At 38.4% G+C, this 19,423-nt stretch overlaps 1 protein-coding gene across 1 annotated transcript in view; it reads left to right on the top strand.

Annotated features, from left to right (window-relative positions):
• Nucleotides 1-19,423, top strand: part of RTTN (rotatin) — a 181,849-nt gene that overhangs the window by 53,652 nt on the left and 108,774 nt on the right. Inside the window, exons 20-23 of the mRNA XM_053571779.1 lie at nt 3,552-3,640; nt 4,005-4,122; nt 16,246-16,342; nt 17,364-17,429. Of these exons, the coding sequence (XP_053427754.1) occupies nt 3,552-3,640; nt 4,005-4,122; nt 16,246-16,342; nt 17,364-17,429 (370 nt within the window). The remainder of the gene's footprint in view (nt 1-3,551; nt 3,641-4,004; nt 4,123-16,245; nt 16,343-17,363; nt 17,430-19,423) is intronic.

Genomic DNA, 19,423 nt, shown 5'->3' with positions numbered 1-19,423 from the left:
AGAGGTTCTGATAATTCGTGTCTTGATTGTTGTTTTGTTCCAAAAATTTGGTGATTTCCTTCTTAATCTTGTCTATAACCCATCTATCCTTCAGCATAAGGTTGTTTAGCTTTCATGTTTTTGTATGGGTATGCAGGTTCCTGTTGTTATTGAGTTCAACTTTTATTCCACGATGGTCTGAGAAGATGCAAGGAATGATTTCTATTTTTTTATATTTTCTGAGGTTAGATTTGTGGCCTAGGATATGGTCGATTTTGGAGTATGTTCCATGGGCTCATGAGAAGAATGTGTATTTAGTTTTGTTGGGATGAAATGTTCTGTAGATGTCTGTTAAGTCCAGATGGTGAATGGTTAAGTTTAAATCTAAAATTTCTTTGCTAAGCTTGTTTTTGGAGGCTGTATCCAGCACTGCTAAAGGGGTGTTAAAATCTTCCACTAGTATGGAACTGGAGGAAATGAAGTTGCTCATGTCTGTTAGAGTTTCTCTTATAAATTGAGGTGCGTTCTGGTTGGGTGCATAAATATTAATAATTGAAATCTCATCATATTGAGTATTACCTTTAACAAATATGAAGTGTTCATCCTTATCCTTCCTTATTTCGGTTGGTTTAAAGCCTATTCCGTCTGCAAATAGGATTGCAACACTTGCTTTTTTCTGCTTTCCATTTGCCTGGAGTATAGATGACCGTCCCTTCAACTTGAGTCTAAATTTGTCTTTTAAGGTAAGATGAGATTCTTGTATGCAGCAGATATCTGGCTTGAGTTTTTGTATCCAGGTAGCCAACCTGTGCCTCTTCAGAGGATAATTTAAACCATTCACATTAATTGAGCATATTGATAAGCCTTTCAAGAGTCTGGTGGACATTTTTAATCCTTTTTTGACTGTGGAATTTGGAATTTGATCAAAATTTTCTGGGTGGGTTTACTTTTGTGGTGGAGGATTATGCTGGTCTTTATGGAGGATAGGTCTGAGAATATCCAGAGAGTTGGTTTAGTTATGGCAAATTTCTTCAACATGTGAAAGTCATTGAAGTATTTAATTTCTCCGTCATAAATGAAACTCAGTTTAGCTGGGTACAGGATTCTGGGTTGAAAGTTATTTTGTTTTAGGAGATTAAAAGTCAGTGACCATCCTCTTCTAGCTTGAAAGGTTTAAGCAGAGAGAGCTGCAGTTATTCTAATATTCTTGCCCTTGTAAGTGATGGTTTTCTTTCATCTGGCTGCTTTGAGAATTTTCTCCTTCATATTAACTTTAGTGAAATTGATTATGATGTGTCTGGGGTTGTCTTATTTGGGTTGAGTTCTGCTGGAGTTCTGAAACTGTCTGCTATCTGAATTTCAGAATCTCTTGGCATGTCTGGAATGTTCTCTTTCATATTCTCATGGAGAAGAGACTCTGTGCCTTGTGAAGCCAGTTCGTCGCTTTCAGGGATCCCTATAAGACGAATATTGGTTTTCTTCGAATTACCCTAGAGCTCTCTGAGAGAGTGATCTGTTTTTGCCCTCCATTTCTCTTCATCTTTGAGAGTCTGGGAGCATTGAAAGCTTTGTCTTCAATGTCAGAAATCCTTTCTTCTGCTTGCTTCATTCTGTTACTGAGGAATTTTATTGTGTTTTTCCGGAGGGCTGCAACTTCTTGTCTCAGTGTGTCAAAATCTTTGGTCATTTGGTCTTTGAATTCGTTGAATTCTTGAGACATCTTTTGGGTTACTGCTTGGATTTCTAATTCCATCGTATTTGCTATCCAGAGTCTGAATTCGATTTCTGACATCTTGGCTATTTGTTTGTGCATGGGATCTTGTGCTATGTCTGCCCCATTGATCCTTAGGGGAGTTGATCTACTCTGATTATTCATATTGCCAGAGTTTTTCTGTTTTTGCCTCATGATTGTTTTTCACCGTTGCCTCTGGGCATCCTTAGAGTTGGGGAGGTGTCTCTTCAACATTAGACCCCAGCAGGATCACTCTATTGTTGCTGGATCTTTGTAGGGAGTGACCCTGTGTATCCTGTTTCTCCGAAAATAAGAGAGTGTCGTATTTTAAGGTGTGCCCCCTAAGATGCGCTAGGTCTTATTTTCAGGGGACATCTTATCTTTCCTGTAAGTAGGTCTTATTTTCGGAGGATGTCTTATTTTCGGGAAAACAGGGTAGTTCCTCTCGGGCTGCCCTAGCCACGGCATTCTGGTTGTTGAAGCAGCTCTGGAGTGTGATACACCTGGATACAGCAACAGGGTGGGAAGGGGTGTGCATGGTTCTGGAGTGCCTGGCATCCAGTGACTTTTGCACAGGTAGCCCTGGCCAGGAGAAGGGCTCTGTGCAGAGGCAGGGAGTGCTCCGGAGGGCACGCGGCTACCAGAGTCCCTCGCCAGATGAGTCTGCCGGTGTGGAGGCAGGGAGGGTTCAGGAGGGAGGACGCAGGGTTGCACGGCTCCTGCAGTTCCTGGTCAGGGCATGCGGGCTGGCGCAGCTCTTATGGAGGTCTGGGCGGTGCCAAGCCCAGGAGTTTGAGGTTGCTATGGGCTGTGACACCATGGCACTCTACCCTACCTGGGGCAACAGTCCGAGGCTCCAGTGTGCCAGAACCGGTCTCAGTCTGCCCCTGAGGGTTAAGACTGTAAGGCAGCTCAGTTCCCGCATTTAGGCTGCTCAATCACTAGGTTACAAGCTCCTGCCCGATCCTTGCTCTGTGACCCTGAGGGCGTAGTTTGACGGGGCAGTTCTCTCAAAATGGCTCCCTGCGGCCCACAGCCGAACACTATTAGCTCCGTCTGGCTCAGTGGCTCAGTCTTGGTCCCTAGACAATGCCCAAAGTTCTCCGCACTCCTGCTCAAGCTCTTGCCAACTGAGTGCCAAGTCTAAAAACACCAAAACAGTTCACAGGTAAGGCCTTTCCGGTTTGCAGTCTCACTGTTGCTTTTACTTATGGCTGCTGGTGGTATTAGGTTGATTGAACACACACAACCACTTGACAGTTTTCCACTGTTTTTGTCCTCCTCTTGGGTTCCAGAAGTCCCTTGCTGACTCCCGTGCCCATTTGCTGGGAAGCTTTTACCTTAAGTTTTTATGAATAGCAAAATGTTCACATGAATCCATATTTACACATTAGCTTATAGAAAATTTTAAACGTGTTTAGGTGATAAATTTGGAAAAGAGAAGATATGTCAATAAAACAATGTAAAGAAGATAATTTTCCATGTACAAATAAAAGGATAATTTTCCATGTACAAATACAAATCCTTAAGTATACAAAGGAGTTATTTGTATACTTAAAAATTCTATTACTTTTCAGAGTCTGAATTAGTCCACATAATTCCTGTTTAAATTTTTATTTTATATTGTAGAAGTAAGATATTCTTGTTACTTAAATGTTTTTAAAGTGTATAGATGCATATAAAGTAAAAAGTTAAGTTTCATTCTGTAATTTTAATTCCAGGTGTAAGTTGTAATAATTCAAAAATTGTGTGGATATGAGTTCTGTATATTTCAAAATAAATATGTTTTTAAAGTCACAAAAATGTATGTTAACTTTTAGTAACTTTTTTTCAATTACAGATATTAAAATGCATGCTGTGGTGAAAAAGTTATGCTTAATTGACAAGATAATTGAGTATTTAAATGAATGCGTGGGTCAGGATGGAAAGGTAAGGTGAATGTGTACCTAGACATACTTTTTCAGGCTGCTGTTTTTATTAATCAGATCTGAGCTTAAATTCAGCTGAATTTGGATGAGTACTTGGATTTTAAGTGTTAAGTAACACCCCCTATCTTGTTCATTTTAATTTCTAAATGTACGGTTCTAGAAGGAAAACTAATCTTAATATTTCCATAAGTAAAAGAACATACAAAACTTATTTTCAGTGGAAAGTAATTTCTATGATTGCATTTTAGTTTTTACATAATCTTGATGGAAAAACATAAAATTCAGAATAAGATAATATTATGGTGTATTTTCTCTCACCTTGGAGATAGCGAAAATAAAAGAACTGCGTTTTCCCTCTTGACCAGGTGATAGAATGTTTGATACAGCCTTGCCTCACACTCCTGAGGAAAGTTCTGTGTGCTGATCCCATCATCCGTGTCTCCCTCTCACAGCAGCCTTCTGTCTTGACCCTGTTATTCAGAAGTAAGTGAAAGAAACTCTGCTAATGGATCAGTATTAGCAGATATTAGCAATTTCTTCTTTAACTGTAGGTAATATTTACTTTTTATTCCACTAATAAAATACAAAGTTTGTGTGAACATGCAACTAAAATAACTCATCACAATGGAAAACATTTACTACTTTTTTAGCAATTTCCTTATAATTCCTATGCTGAATGGACCCTAGAGCTGAGACAACCTGAAGGCTCTGCTCCTTCTTTATACCCTGACTATCGTTGGCGCTCAGGCAGTAAACTGTAATCTGGAACTAGATAATGTTGGAGCTGCTGTCTCCTGCCTCTTGTCTGTTCCCTCTCGCTTGTTTACCTTGAGCATTCAGATCCTGGAACCTCTGCTGGGATATCTGATTATGTCATGAGACTGGCATGAAGAGTGTAGACCAAACTATAAGCAGGGAAATTAGTCCATCGTGAATAACTCTAGCAAAAATTTATTTCATTTTATAAAGTGTGGTTTTTCTTTTAACTCATTTTTATTTGATTCTAGTTTAGTAATGTGTTCACATGGACAAGTTTCATATAATTTTTCTTTTTCAATGTTTTTTCTCTTTTTCTTCTGTTCTCAATAGCAACCTTGATAAAATTTTATACTATTTTCTTTCCTAGAAGTTTAGGCTACTGCTTTTAAATATTTTATAAGAAGCATCTTGTTCAAATAAATATACTTAACCTTGTCGGTTTATCAGGCATGTAGGAGATAAATTAGATTTATGTTCAAGATATACTGTTAGAATATAGTCATTTTATTTTAGCATTTTCCCCCTCCTAATGGCTTCTGCTTGCCAAGTGAATAAGATACAGTTTAAGCAGCATTGGTAGAGGTCCAGACTAGGTAAATTTTCAAATTGAGTTTAGGCTTACAAAATTTCGAGTGTAAAATTTTTGTGAGTTCTTACAGATTAATGGTCTGAAAAAGCAGCAGTGAAGGATTTTTAGTTTTCTTTAATTCTTTTAGTATTTGTCTTAGTAACTACATTCAATTGAATTTAGTCTGTAGTTGACTTTTTTATTTATATTATTCAAGCGTTAAACTTAGGAGCACCTACTGGATTCTAAGGCACTTTCCAAGGCAACATAATCTGTACACTTTTGGTACTATGTATTTAATAATTTTTATAATCTATCACTGTTGCAAAAATTACTTCAATGTGTTTGAAAATGAACTACAATATCTCTCATTAGTGGATTTAATTTCAGGGTAAAAATAATTCTTTTAACCAGCTGCTTAACCAAGAAAATCCATTTCTTAGCAAACACTTACTAAGCACATAGGTATTATGTGCTAAATACAGTGCTAGGCCCTTGGGTTATATTGATGAGCATGGTAATGACCCTCATACCAAGTATAATAGAGTTAGAGACTTTTACAAGTAAGTATATAATGCAGCAAAGTAATATCTATATTAGCAGGGTTCACGGCACCAGTGGAAGTGCCAAATAGATTGGATGGTGGGAAAGCATCAGAGATTGCTTCCAGGGAACGTGGCATCTAAGCTAGAATTTTAGAAATGAATAGGAGTTCAAATGGAGAGGATTGACTTCCATATAGAGGAACCCATGGAGATGTGGTCTGGATGTTTGGCCTCTCCAAATCTCATGTAGAAATTCAATCCCCAATGTTGAAGGCTTACCTTGAGTGGCCTAGTGGGAGGTTTTTGGCTCATGGGGGTGGATCTCTTATGAATGGCTTGGTGCCTTCCTTGTGGAAATGAGTGAATTCTTGCTTTATTAGTTCACAAAATAGCCAGTTGTTAAAAAGAGACTGGCACCTGCTCCCACCTTGCTCCTCCTTTTGTCATGTGACTTGCTTCCTGTCCCTGAGCCTTCTGCCATGACTGGAGGCTCCTTGAATCTCTCACTAGAAACAGATGCTGGTGCCATGTTTGTACAGGCTGTAGAACCGTGAGCCAAAAACCCTCTTTTTATAAATTACCTAGTCTTAGGTAATACTTTATAGCAGCACAAAATGAACTAACACACGTGGCTGTGTGTGAGAGAGAATGACGTGTTTGAGATGGTGGTTGGTGTAGGGATGGCTGGATTTGTGAGTGTCTGGGGTGAAGGGAAAATGTCAGGCTGAGACAGGGAGGGCAGTTCATGCAGGTCCGGCTAGTCTTATTAAATAGCAGGGAGGAGCAATTTAAGGTCCTTAAATAGGGAAAGAATGTATTTGATAAAGATTATTCTGTCTATAGCATGGTGACTAGATTGACAGGTATAATAATTAAATAACCTCTCAGACATACTGAATTATAGAGGTAAACTTCATGTTATGGCAGAATTCTATACTGTATTTCAGGGTTATAAATTTACTTAGAAATAACTTACGATGCCATCTTAGGGATATTTAGCACCTTGGCCAAGGTCATAACCTGATAATAGTGGAGGCAGGAAAAGAGCCCAAACTTCCATACCTTTCTTTGTTACTGTTTTAAGTAATTACAAACTTATATATCTTCATTGTAAAAATTCAGATAATAGAGAAGTATATAAAGTAAAATTCTTAAAGTTTTCATTTCTTTCTCTCAATTTTTCCAGAGAAGAATGTTCTAGTTATTGTTTGGAATGTATTGTTCCAAATGATCTTTTCTGTTCACAGATTTATTTTTCATACTACGAACTTTAGTATCGTGTTGCTTCATTTTTTTCAGCTGCGAATATGTCTTGAATATCTTAACATATTATTACATATGAATCTATATTCTTGTTTTGAATCTATATTCTTAAAAATAAAAAAATTTAAAACCTATTACATATTATTTCAGAATTTCAGTTTGCTATATTGCTAGATATTAGTTTCAGATTTTTCACTGTCACAGTAATCATGTTGCATGATCATCTTTGTGCATACATAGACTGGATATACTTTGGGAGCCTGAGGTGGGGAGATCACTTGAGGCCAGGAGTTCAAAACCAGCCTGAAAAACATTGGGAACCCCCATCTCTACATTAAAAAATATGTATATGTTAGCTGCTTGCAGTGGCCTGTGCCTTGTAGCTCAGAAGACTGAAACAGGAGGATTGCTTGAGCCCAGAAGTGAGTGAGAACCTGTCTCAAAAAGAGAAAACAAAACAAAACATATTTTCCTAACAACTTTGCCAATAATGAATGTCTCATTTAAAATTTTTCTTTAATCTGGGCAGCACCTGTGGCTCAAAGGAGTAAGGCGCCAGCCCCATATACTGGAGGTGGTGAGTTCAACCTTGGGTGTGGCCAAAAACTACCAAAAAAAAAAAGAAAAAAAATTTTTCTTTAATCTTAAAGGTGAAAATAATATTATTACTGTTTTATTTTTCTATTTTATTTCTAGAGCACATCATTTATTTTCTTGTTGAATTTTTTAGCGCCTTGTGGGGTTTCTTTTTGAACATAGATATTACCTATATTTTATGTTATTAATATTTTTCAACATTTCTATCATTTTAAATGTATTTGTTATTATATCTTTAACCTTAAATGTGCTTAAATATTTTACAGAAATACATGAAGCTTTTCTATTATAGCAGCTAGGATTTTCTTCACGTTCTTAAAGCAGGGCATTCTCCAATTGCAGATTGGAAACATGTACTCTTGTTTTTTCTTCTAATGTGTTAATAGTATTCTTTAAAAGAAATAGATCTTTATATCTAAAATTCATTTTGGTGTATATCATAAGGTAGAGAGCTGAACCTTTTCTTTCCCATTATTGTGGGCAGTTATATGGCAACAATTTCTTTATTTTATTTTATTTTATTATTTTATTTTTTATTAAATCATTGCTGTGTACATTAATGAGATCATGGGGCACCATACACTGGTTTTATAGACTGTTTGACACATTTTCATCACACTGGTTAACATAGCCTTCCTGGCATTTTCTTAGTTATTGTGTTAAGACATTTACATTCTACATTTACTAAGTTTCACATGTACCCTTGTAAGAAGCACTGCAGGTGTAATCCTACCAATCATCCACCCTCTACCCACCTCCCCCCTCCCTCCCCTCCCTTTACCCCTTCCCCCTATTCTTGGGTTATAACTGGGTTATAGCTTTCATGTGAAAGCCATAAATTAGTTTCATAGTACATTGGATACTTTTTCTTCCATTATTGAGATACTTTACTAAGAAGAATATGTTCCAGCTCCATCTATATAAACAGGAAAGAGGTAAAGTCTCCATCTTTCTTTAAGGCTGCATAATATTCCATGGTGTACATATACCACAATTTATTAATCCATTCGTGGGTCGATGGGCACTTGGGCTTTTTTCATGACTTAGCAATTATGAATTGGGCTGCAATAAATATTCTGGTACAAATATCTTTGTTATGATGTGATTTTTGATCTTCTGGGTATATGTCTAGTAGAGGAATTATAGGATTGAATGGCAGATCTATTTTTAGATCTCTAAGTGTTCTCCAAACATCTTTCCAAAAGGAATGTATTAATTTGCCACCAGCAGTGTAGAAGTGTTCCCTTTTCTCCACATCCACACCAACATCTCTGCTCTTGGGACTTTGTGATTTGGGCTAATCTTACTGGAGTTAGATGGTATCTCAAGGTAGTTTTGATTTGCATTTCTCTGATGATTAAAGATGATGAGCATTTTCTCATATGTCTGAAGGCCATGCGCCTGTCTTCTTCAGAGTAGTTTCTCTTCAAGTCCCTTGCCCAACCTGCGATGGGATCACTTGTTCTTTTATTGCTTATATGTTTGAGTTCTCTGTGGATTCTGGTTATTAAACCTTTGTCGGAGACATAACCTGCAAATACCTTCTCACATTCTGAGGGCTGTCTGCTTGCTTTACTTACTGTGTTCTTGGCTGTGCAGAAGCTTTTTAGTTTGATCAGGTCCCAATAGTGAATTTTTGAAGCTGCTTCAATTGCCTGGGGGGTCCTCCTCATAAAATACTCGCCCAGACTGATTTCTTCAAGGGTTTTCCCTGCACTCTGTTCTAGTATTTTTATAGTTTCATGTCTTAAGTTTAAATCTTTAATCCAGTAAGAGTCTATCTTAGTTAATGTTGAAAGGTGTGGGTCCAGTTTCAATCTTCTACAGGTTGCCAGCCAGTTCACCCAGCACCATTTGTTAAATAGGGAATCTTTTCCCCACTGAATGTTTTTTTTTTTGAAACAGTGCCTGAAGCTGTTGCCCTGGGTAGAGTGCCATGGCCTCATAGCTCACAGCAACCTCAAACTCCTGGGCTCAAGCAAGTCCCCTGTCTCCGCCTCCCAAGTAGCTGGGACTACAGGTGCCCGCCACAACGCTCGGATATTTTTTGGTTCCAGCCGTCATTGTTGTTTGGAGGGTCTGGGCTGGATTTGAACCCACCAGCTCAGCTGTATGTGGCTGGCGCCTTAGCCGCTTGAGCCACAGGCCCCGAGCCCCCACTGAATGTTTTTAGTTGGGTTGTCAAAGATCCAATAACAGTAAGTAGCTGGATTCATCTCTTGGTTCTCTATTCCAGACACCTACTTCTCTGTTTTTGTGCCAGTACCATGCTGTTTTGATCACTATTGATTTGTAGTATAGTCTAAGGTCTGGTAGCGTGATTCCTCCTGCTTTGTTTTTATTTCTGAATAATGTCTTGGCTATTCGAGGTTTTTTTCTGATTCCATATTAAACAAACTATTGTTTTTTCAAGATCTTTAAAGTATGACAGTGGAGCTTTAATAGGGATTGCATTAAAATTGTATATTGCTTTGGGTAGTATGGACATATTAACAATGTTGATTCTTCCCAGCCATGAGCATGGTATGTTTTTCCATTTGTTAACATTTTCAGTTATTTCTTTTCTTAGAGTTTCATAGTTCTCTTTATAGAAATCTTTCATGTCCTTGGATAAACTCCCAAATAGTTCATCTTCTTTGGCACTACTGTGAATGGAATAGAGTCCTTCACTGTTTTTTAGCGTGACTATTGTTGGTATATATAAAGGCTACTGATTTATGAATGTTGATTTTGTAACCTGAGGTGCTGCTGTATTCCTTGATCACTTCTAAGAGTTTTGTAGTAGAATCCCTGGTGTTTTCCAGATATACAATCATATCATCTGTGAAGATCGAAAGTTTGATCTCTTCTGACCCTATATGGATACCCTTGATCGCCTTTTCTTCCCTAATTGCGGTGGCTAAAACTTCCATTACAATGTTAAAGAGCAGTGGGGACAATGGGCAAGCTTGTCTGGTTCCTGAGCTGAGTGGAAATGATTTCAATTTAACTCCATTCAGTACGATATTGGCTGTGGGTTTGCTGTAGATGGCCTTTATCATTTTAAGAAATGTCCCTTCTATACCAATTTTCTTAAGTGTTCTGATCATGAAGGGATGCTGTATATTATCAAAAGCTTTTTCTGCATCAATTGAGAGAATCATATGGTCTTTGTTTTTTAATTTGTTTATATGCTGAATTATACTTATAGATTTACGGATATTGAAGCAGCCTTGAGACCCTGGGATAAAACCGAGTTGGTCATGATGTATAATTTGTTTGATGTGTTGCTGGATTCTGTTGGTTAGGATCTTGTTGAACATTTTTGCATCTATATTCATTAGTGATATTCGTCTATAATTTTCTTTTCTTTTTGGGTCTTTTTCTGGTTTGGAGATCAGAGTGATGTTTGCTTCATAGAACATGTTGGGAAGTCTTCCTTCTTTTTCTACGTTTTGGAACAGGTTGAGTAATATAGGTACTAATTCCTCTTTAAAGGTTTGGTAGAATTCTTACGTGAAGCCATCTGGACCTGGGCTTTTCTTTTTAGGGAGGTTTTGTATGGTTGATCCTATTTCAGAACTTGATATGGGTCTGTTCAACATTTCCACTTGATCCTGGCAGTCTTGGAAGGTGACATGTTTCCAAGTATTGGTCAATTTCCTTCAGATTTTCATATTTCTGAGAATAAAGTTTCTTTGTAATATTCATTAAGGATTTTTTGAATTTCTGAGGAGTCTGTTGTTATTTTGTCTTTGTCGTTTCTGATTGATGAGATTAGAGATTTTACTCTTTTTTTCCCAGTTGGGTTAGCCAAAGGTTTATCTATTTTATTGACCTTTTCAAAAAACCAACTTTTTGATTTATTGATCTGTTGTGTAATTCTTTTGTTTTCAATTTCATTTAATTCTGCTCTAATTCTGGTTATTTCTTTTCTTGTACTGGGTTGGAATGTTCTTCCTTTTCCAGTTGCTTGAGATGTCCCATTAAGTTGTTAACTTCCTCTCTTTCCGTTCTCTTGAGAAAGGCTTGCAGTGCTATAAATTTCCCTCTTAGGACTGCCTTTGCGGTATCCCAGAGGTTCTGATAATTTGTGTCTTCATTGTTGTTTTGTCCCCAAAATTTGGCAATTTCCTTCTTAATCTCATCTGTGATCCAGCTATCATTCAGCATAAGGTCATTTAACTTCCATGTTGTTGTATGAATATGGAGATTCCTGTTGTTACTGAAGCTGAACTTTTATTCCATGGTGGTCCGAGAAGATGCAAGGAATAATTTCTATTTCTTTAAATTTTCTGAGGTTAGACTTGTCACCTAAGATGTGATCGATTTTCATGTATGTTCCGTGGGCTGATGAGAAGTATGTGTATTCAGTTTTGTTGGGATGAAATGTTCTGTAGATGTCTGCTGAATCCAAATGTTGGATGGTTCGGTTTAAATCTTAAAATTTCATTGCTCAGCTTCTTATTGGAGGATCGATCCAACACTGCCAAAGGAGTGTTAAAATCTCCAACTATTATGGAGCTGGAAGAAATACAGTTGCTCAAGTCTGTTAGAGTTTCTCTTATAAATTGAGGTGCATTCTGGTTGGGTGCATATATATTAGTAATTGAAATCTAATCATATTGAGTATTACCCTTAACAAATATAAAGTGACCATTCTTATTGTTCCTTACTTTTGTTGGTTTAAAGCCTATTGTATCTGCAAATAAAATTGCAACACCTGCTTTTTTCTGATTACTATTTGCCTGAAATATGGATGACCATCCTTTCAACCTGAGTCTATATTTGTCTTTTAAGGTAAGATGTGACTCTTGTATGCAGCAAATATCTGGCCTGAGTTTTTGTATCCAGTCAGCTAACCTGTGCCTCTTTAGAGGACAGTTTAAGCCGTTCATATTAACGGAGGATATTGCTAAGTCTGGTAAAATTTTGGGTATCAAGTTTTTCGAAAGTCCAGTGACATTTTTAATCCTTGAAGTTGGAGTGTTATCAAATGTTTCTGAGTGAGTTTACTTTTGTGATAGAGGATTGGGCTGGTCATTATGGAGGATAGGTCTGAGAATATCCTGAAGAGCTGGTTTGGTTATGGCAAATTTCTTCAACATATGAATGTCATTAAAGTATTTAATTTCTCCATCATAAATGAAACTCAGTTTAGCTGGATACAGGATCCGGGATTGAAAGTTATTTTGCTTTAGGAGATTAGAAGTTGATGACCACCCTCTTCCTGCTTGAAAAGTTTGAGCAAAGAGATCTTCAGTCATTCTAATATTCTTCCCTTTGTGGGTAATGGATTTCCTACGTCTGGGTGCTTTCAGAATTTTCTCCTTCATATTAACTTTAGTGAAGTTAATTATGATATGCCTTGGGGATGTCTTAATTCGGATTGAGTCGTTCTGCGGTTCTGAAACTGTCTGCTATCTTAGTTTCTGAATATCTTGGCATGTCTGGAAAATTCTCTTTCATAATTTCATAGAGAAGGGCCTCTGTGGCCAGCGAGGCCACCTCCTCACTTTCAGGGATTCCAATGAGGCGGATAGTAGCCTTCTTCGAATTATCTCAAAGCTCTCTTCAGAGAATGATCCATTTTTGCTCTCCATGTGTCTTCCTCTTTGAGAGTTTGGGAGCGTTCAAAGGCTTTGTCTTCCATGTCAAAAATCCTTTCTTCTACTTGCTCCACTCTGTTACTGAGGGCTTCTACTGAATTTTTCAGATCTTTGCGGGCTGCAAATTCTTGCTTCAGTGCGTCAAAATCTTTGGTGGTTTTGTCTTTAAATTCGTTAAATTCTTGAGACAACTTTTGAATTTCTCGTCAAATTTCTAATTCCGACTTTTGAATTGCTCCTTGAACTTCTAATTCCAAATTTTCCTCCATTGTATTAATCTTGTTTGCAATCCAAATTCTGAATTCGATTTCCGACATCTCTGCCAGCTGTTTATGAATGGGATCTTTAATTACATCTGCCTTATCTTTCCTTGTGGGGGTTGATCTATTCTGGTTATTCATGTTACCAGAGTTTTTCTTCTCATTCCGCTCCTTGATTGTTTTACACCGTTTGATTTTTCCCCTGGGGCTTTGTCGAGGACCTGTACAGTGCTATGGCCTGAGAAACTGGGGACCTGTTTGGTGTGGTGGGGCTAAGTGGTTTTGTCTTGTTTTCAGCTGGTTTGTGTTTGACCCTAGTGAAACAGTTACTCTTGGTTGAAGTCTCAGCTGTGGAGAAATACCAGCAATTAAGTCACCCCACTCACCATAGGCAGCAATTGGAAAAGGAAAATGAAATCCTCCTACAACCACATACCCCGGGCACAACCTGAATAGTTCTTGGGCGATTGGCTTAGTTCAAAAGGTTCAAATCAAGTGTCTCAGTCAGCACCTGTCTCAGGTGGGTGAGTTTAAAAGGTTTCTGGCAACTGGATCACAGGGGTCTGGTGACTACTCTGATATGGCTTGCTCCAGTGCTGGGTGGGTCCTCCGCTGCGTTGATTCAGGAGGACCCACCTAGCAAATAGATCAGTCTGGGAAGGTTGATGTCTCCTTCCCCACCTTGCACCTCTGTCACACCCAGTCACTGATAGCCATGCAGTTGGCTGACCAAGTTGCCTGTAGTGAACAGATACTCAAGGGGTTTGCACCTGCCTGAATCACAAGGAAATCTATTTCTGCTCAGCCAGGCCGCTGCGCTCTGCCTCTAGTAGGCGGAGGTGAGGCCTGACAACCTTGGGCGCTTGATGGAAGCTGGGGGGTGTTCACTCAGTTCCAGCCCCACCCCTGATTGATGTTACTGACAGAACAGAACAACTTTGCGGGAATTTGTTTCTGTCCCTGCTAAATTCCCCTGCAGAAGAGAATCTGTTTTGAGTTTCCAGAGTCTGTGCCTCAGTCCCTGTCTTTGCTCCTGCAGGTTTGTATTCGGTTACCTGTCAGTTCTAGCCTCCTGTCTTCCTTTGTCTATAGACTGATGATTCCCTGAGGGCCAGGTACATCTTAGGCTCTATAAAGTGGTCCTCTGGTTCAGCCTTGCCCTGGGAACTTCCCAGGTCTGGGAGTGCGTTTCAACCACCTAGGTTGGTACCGCTTCAGGCAAACCCTTTACTCACAGGGCCTGCATTTCCGTCCCAGATCTGTTCCATGGTAGTTGCCACCTGAGTAGATACCCAGCCTCCTCTGGTTGCCCAGGGAGACAGGGGGTGTGGCTTCTGAATATCCGGCAGTAAGCCCTATTGTTGCTAAAAGACGGCTGTTGCTCTGCACCTCAGGGCAGTGCTGCTCCGTTGTGGTTGCCTCTTAGCTGACCGTCCTCTCCTCACTCCCCTACCCCAGAGTCAGCACTGACCAGCTTCAGTTTAGGCACTGTCCACACCCCTTGAGAAATCGCCCAAGAATCTGGACTCCTGGGGGATAGGCCTCCAGACCTCAGAGTGAGAGTGGAGGGGGAGTGCTCGGAGCTCAGAGTTGCCGGCAGAGAATATATACAGTTTTATACAGTTTTATGCCTGGCAGGGGAACGCCATGGCACCCTAGTAGGGGAGGTAGGTCCAGTTTTTAGAGGGTCTCTCCAGTTGAGTGTAGTGGGAGCATCTTTGAACTCCGTTTGTTTGTGGGGCACTCCGAGCTGTTCTCATGGGGGAGGGGACTCCCGTCCGCTTGATGATGGATTTTGTACCTTTTGTTTGTATCCTTGGGGTCACAGTTCACCTCAGCGGGGTTGATGTGCGTTCTTCAACCTTCTCTTTTGGTGCAGCTTAAATCCACCAGGTTACTTGCCAAATTTCTGTCCTTTAACTCTCCTTCTGGACGGGAGCCTCTGTGGAAAGCTGGCTTCAGTCAGCCATCTTCAACAATTTCTTATGTAGTTGGAAATATTATGACTTATTTTCTCTCCACTGATATGAAATGTCTACTTGTTTCTCTGCTTCTTTACCTTTTAGTTTATTACTGTTTTTAATTGTGCCTGTTATGATGCAAATAGAAAAATAGTGTCTGTCAAAACTAATTTTTTTTTTTTTTTTTTGGCCGGGGCTGGGTTTGAACCCACCACCTCCGGCATATGGGACCGGCGCCCTACCCGGTCCACAGGCCACAGGCGCCGCCCAAAACTAATTTCTTATTGCTACTTCCCTGAATTTGCTAACTCTGTATTATAATCTGTATTATGTTATTATTCCTGGGTGATTGGCACTGCTGCTGACCTGTTTGTTTAGAGTTTCATAGGTTTGAAGCCCTGAGAAATTGTAGCAGTGAGGACACTATGGAAGTGCAGACTGAAGCTTATTAATGTTAAAGAATTTGTTTAGGACACATAGCTACATAGTAAGTTGTAGAGCTAACACGCTATATCTGTTCGTTCAGAGCATTATCCTTTCCCACCATCTTGTCATAATAAATAAGAAACAAAACCCACAATAACAACATGGCACAAACACAGCATTTTAAAGACCAATCTAAGTTCTATGATTATGTATTTGTAATAAAGGGAAAAAATTATAAAATAAGGGAATTTTTCAGTGAGGAAACATTAACTAGAATTAAATGACTTGTCAAAACCTTCTTAGAAACTCTAATCAGTTTTTTCTATGATTATCTAAAAGTGGAGAGTGTCTAGTGAGTGGACCTGTAAGTGTAGCTCCTGGGCTTGTAGTGCGTGCATCTTGGGAATTTACCAGAAATGTAGATTTGCAGGCTTCTTCGTAAACCTATGAAGCAGAAACTGTTTCAGTAAGCGCTCCCGGTGATTCTTACATATTTTAAAGTTTGAGAGCCTGTGATTTAGGGCTATCAACTTACCTGGGTTAATGCTGCATTTCTCTTCCCTTCAATTTATGATGTTTTAAATTTGAAGTTCATTCTAGAAGTAAAAATATAAAGTCTCATTTCTTTTTATTTCTTAGTTTCATTGATATTTCATGAAGATTGCAATGTTGTGACTGAAGTTGGAGCATTATTTTGTCTTCTATTATTTGATGAAGTATCAAGAATGGATACGTGGTGAGATATAAGAATTTATTTATTTTTGTTTTAATAATTATTTATCTAAGGTTTCTGATGTAATCTTATAGCAATGCATGGAAATTTTTGACTTGTGAGGCTGTGCTTTCCATGTGTATTAGACACGTGAGACCTCACAGTTAAGTTTGCAAATTCCTACTTGAAAAAGTGCTTCATAGCTTTCACCTTATTTACTTAATCACAGTGTTAAGACATTTGTGTTCAATACTTGATAGATTTGACTTGTACCCTTGCAGTATGCTCCATAGGTGTAATTAGTAGGATGTAAGCACTCCAATTTGTGCAAACAATCAACACATTGAATCCCACAAAGGCATAAATGTATTCATGATCTATGTATATATGATAATAAATAAAAATAAAAAAGAAAAAGTGCTGCACACCTCATTGCTGAATATCACTGGGGTCACCTTAGAAGTGACCATAGTAGTGATACTCAGCTATGAGATTTGTAGCACTTTTTCTAGGATGAGTTCACAAACTTAATTGTCGGACCTCATATGTGCTGTGATTTTTTGATTTGAGTAAGCAGTGTTTAAAAAGTCTGGTGGCTCAAAACGTCACTCTCAAATTTTATTTTTAAACATTACTAAGTATAAAATCTATAAATTACTGCAGTGATTTTTGTCCTTAATATACTTTTAATATATACTATCAACTGTGTATTTTTTCTTAAATATTTTATTATTTTAAAAAACCCTGGGAAGGTGTTTAGGATGATAATCTCTGTTCAACAGTGATCTTGAGCAGGGTCAGTGGGCAGGCCACCTGGAGTCCACATCCAGGTACAACCACTGCATCATGTCAACTGTTACGTGGAATTATTTTAGAAAGGCATAATTTACTCTTAGCAAATCCAGGTAGTAGCAAACATATTAATACTATGTTAAATGATGGGCCAGTTACTCTTGATTCTATTTTCAAAGAGGTGAAGTTCTATTTGTTACACAAAACTATCATTCACTCAGTTATTTCTTTTTGTTTTTCTTTTTTGTAATAGGTCTATTAATCCTTCCAATAAACCTTTGCCATCAGTCTTCAGTTTGCCTCTTTCAGTTTTTAGAAGGTAAAGGATTGATTTCTCTGATTTTCTTGAAGGATGAAACATTGTTACAGAAAAGGAAATCAAAATTTATAATTTGTCCCAGTTTTCACTTAGATTTTAAATCACATACAGTGCTTTGGAGATGTCAGTAAGTATACCTCCCCATCATCAGTTTTTTATTTTGATGTTCACATCTACAGAAAAGATGAAAAAAATGTAGAGCACACGCGCCTGCGTATCAGCTGTTAACACAGGGGTCTAATTGTGTTCTCTCTCCTAGTGATTTCTTATTTATCTTTAATTTTACTTCCTTCTTATATATTCCAGCATGCATGCCTTTAAATAAAGGACATTTGTCTACGTAACTGTTATGACATGATCACAGCTAACAATATTAAAAATAATTCTGTGACATAATCTGGTTTCTTCAGTTATCTATAAATATCTTTGGTAGTTCCCCTCCACTTCCCCCAGAGGAGGAATTAATCAAGGTCATGCATTGTGTTTGGTTTTCATGTCTCTTTAGACTTTTTAAAAAGTAAATTGTTTTTATTAATGCAGCATACATGATGCATACAAATCATAAGGGTATAGTCCCTGAATTTTTCCAAATAAACACACTTATGCAGCTAATGCAGATTAAAGATATAAAATCTTACTAGCAGGCTAGCAACCCTTTTCTGCTTCCTGATTGGCTTTCACTACCCCAAAATATAATCCCATCTTAATTTCTATTACTATAGTTTATTTTTTGCTGGTTTTTGAACTTTATAAATAAATGCAGTCTTAAAGTTGGCGTCTTGTGCTCAACTTGGAGAGATTTGTCAGTGTCTTTGTGTGAATCAATATTGCTATGTTTTATTGCATGTAAGAATATACAATAGTTTTATTTACTGTTCTTTTCCTGATGGTCATTTGGTTTGATTTCTGTTTTGTGCTATTATGAAGAAATGACTGCTAAGAACATTCTTGCACATGTGTCATTATTGGGATATAAGATACTCATATGTTTAGCTTTAGTAGATGCTACCAAGCAGGATGACAAAGGGTTTGTACTGATTTACATGCCCACCCGCTGTGTTAAAGTTTCATCTGTCCCACATCTTCCCAGACTTTGGTATTAATAGCATCACCAATCTTAATGGTCTTCAGATTTGGTTAAGCAATGAAACTCGCATGACTACAGTGGTCATGCTTAGAATAAGATCATATTCATGGATACTGGGAGTTGTCTAGGCTTAGAAGTTCCATGTCCCAAGGAGGAAATATAATCTCTAGTAAGTGCGTCATTAGCATAGCTTCCAGGGTGCTTACAAGAGCCATGGCACTCCCGGTTGCTCAGAGCTGTGGCTTCCTCTTAGGCATTTATAGTTTATTCCTAGATCTCTCTGTGCAGAATGTTAGCCATCAGTTTTATTGTTGCTTCTCTGAAGGAGATGTGTCCCCCAGCCCCTTAGGTGTTCCTTTATCTATGGCCCATAGCACTTGGCATGTTTATGTATTTATTTTGGAGGTTTTAAAAAATTTTATGGGTACATACTTTTTAAAATTTTCCCTTGGGGGCGGCGCCTGTGGCTCAGTTGGGAAGGCACCGGCCCCATATACCGAGGGTGCCGGGTTCAAACCCGGCCCCGGCCAAACTGCAACCAAAAAATAGCTGGGCGTTGTGGCGGGTGCCTGTAGTCCCAGCTACTCGGGAGGCTGAGGCAAGAGAATCGCTTAAGTCCAGGAGTTGGAGGTTGCTGTGAGCTGTGTGAGGCCACAGCACTCTACCGAGGGCCATAAAGTGAGACTCTGTCTCTACAAAAAAAAAAAAAAAAAAAAATTTTCCCTTAGGTTGTTTTTACACATTTCTGTTGTCTAATGAAATTCTCTATAATGCCGTAGTTTTCTTGAGTACATTAATCAATCATTTTAAAAACTATTTTCTGATAACCTCAATAACTGGGTCCTTTTGCGGATGCTTTGTTTTTCTTTTAGTGATTTTATTGTGTCTTTGGCAAACCTAGTCATTT

The sequence above is a fragment of the Nycticebus coucang genome, chromosome 19 (genome assembly GCF_027406575.1).
Source record: "Nycticebus coucang isolate mNycCou1 chromosome 19, mNycCou1.pri, whole genome shotgun sequence".
Classification (NCBI taxonomy): domain Eukaryota; kingdom Metazoa; phylum Chordata; class Mammalia; order Primates; family Lorisidae; genus Nycticebus; species Nycticebus coucang.
The sequence above is the reverse complement of the archived record's forward strand: the minus strand, read 5'-3'. Positions and strand labels throughout refer to the sequence as shown.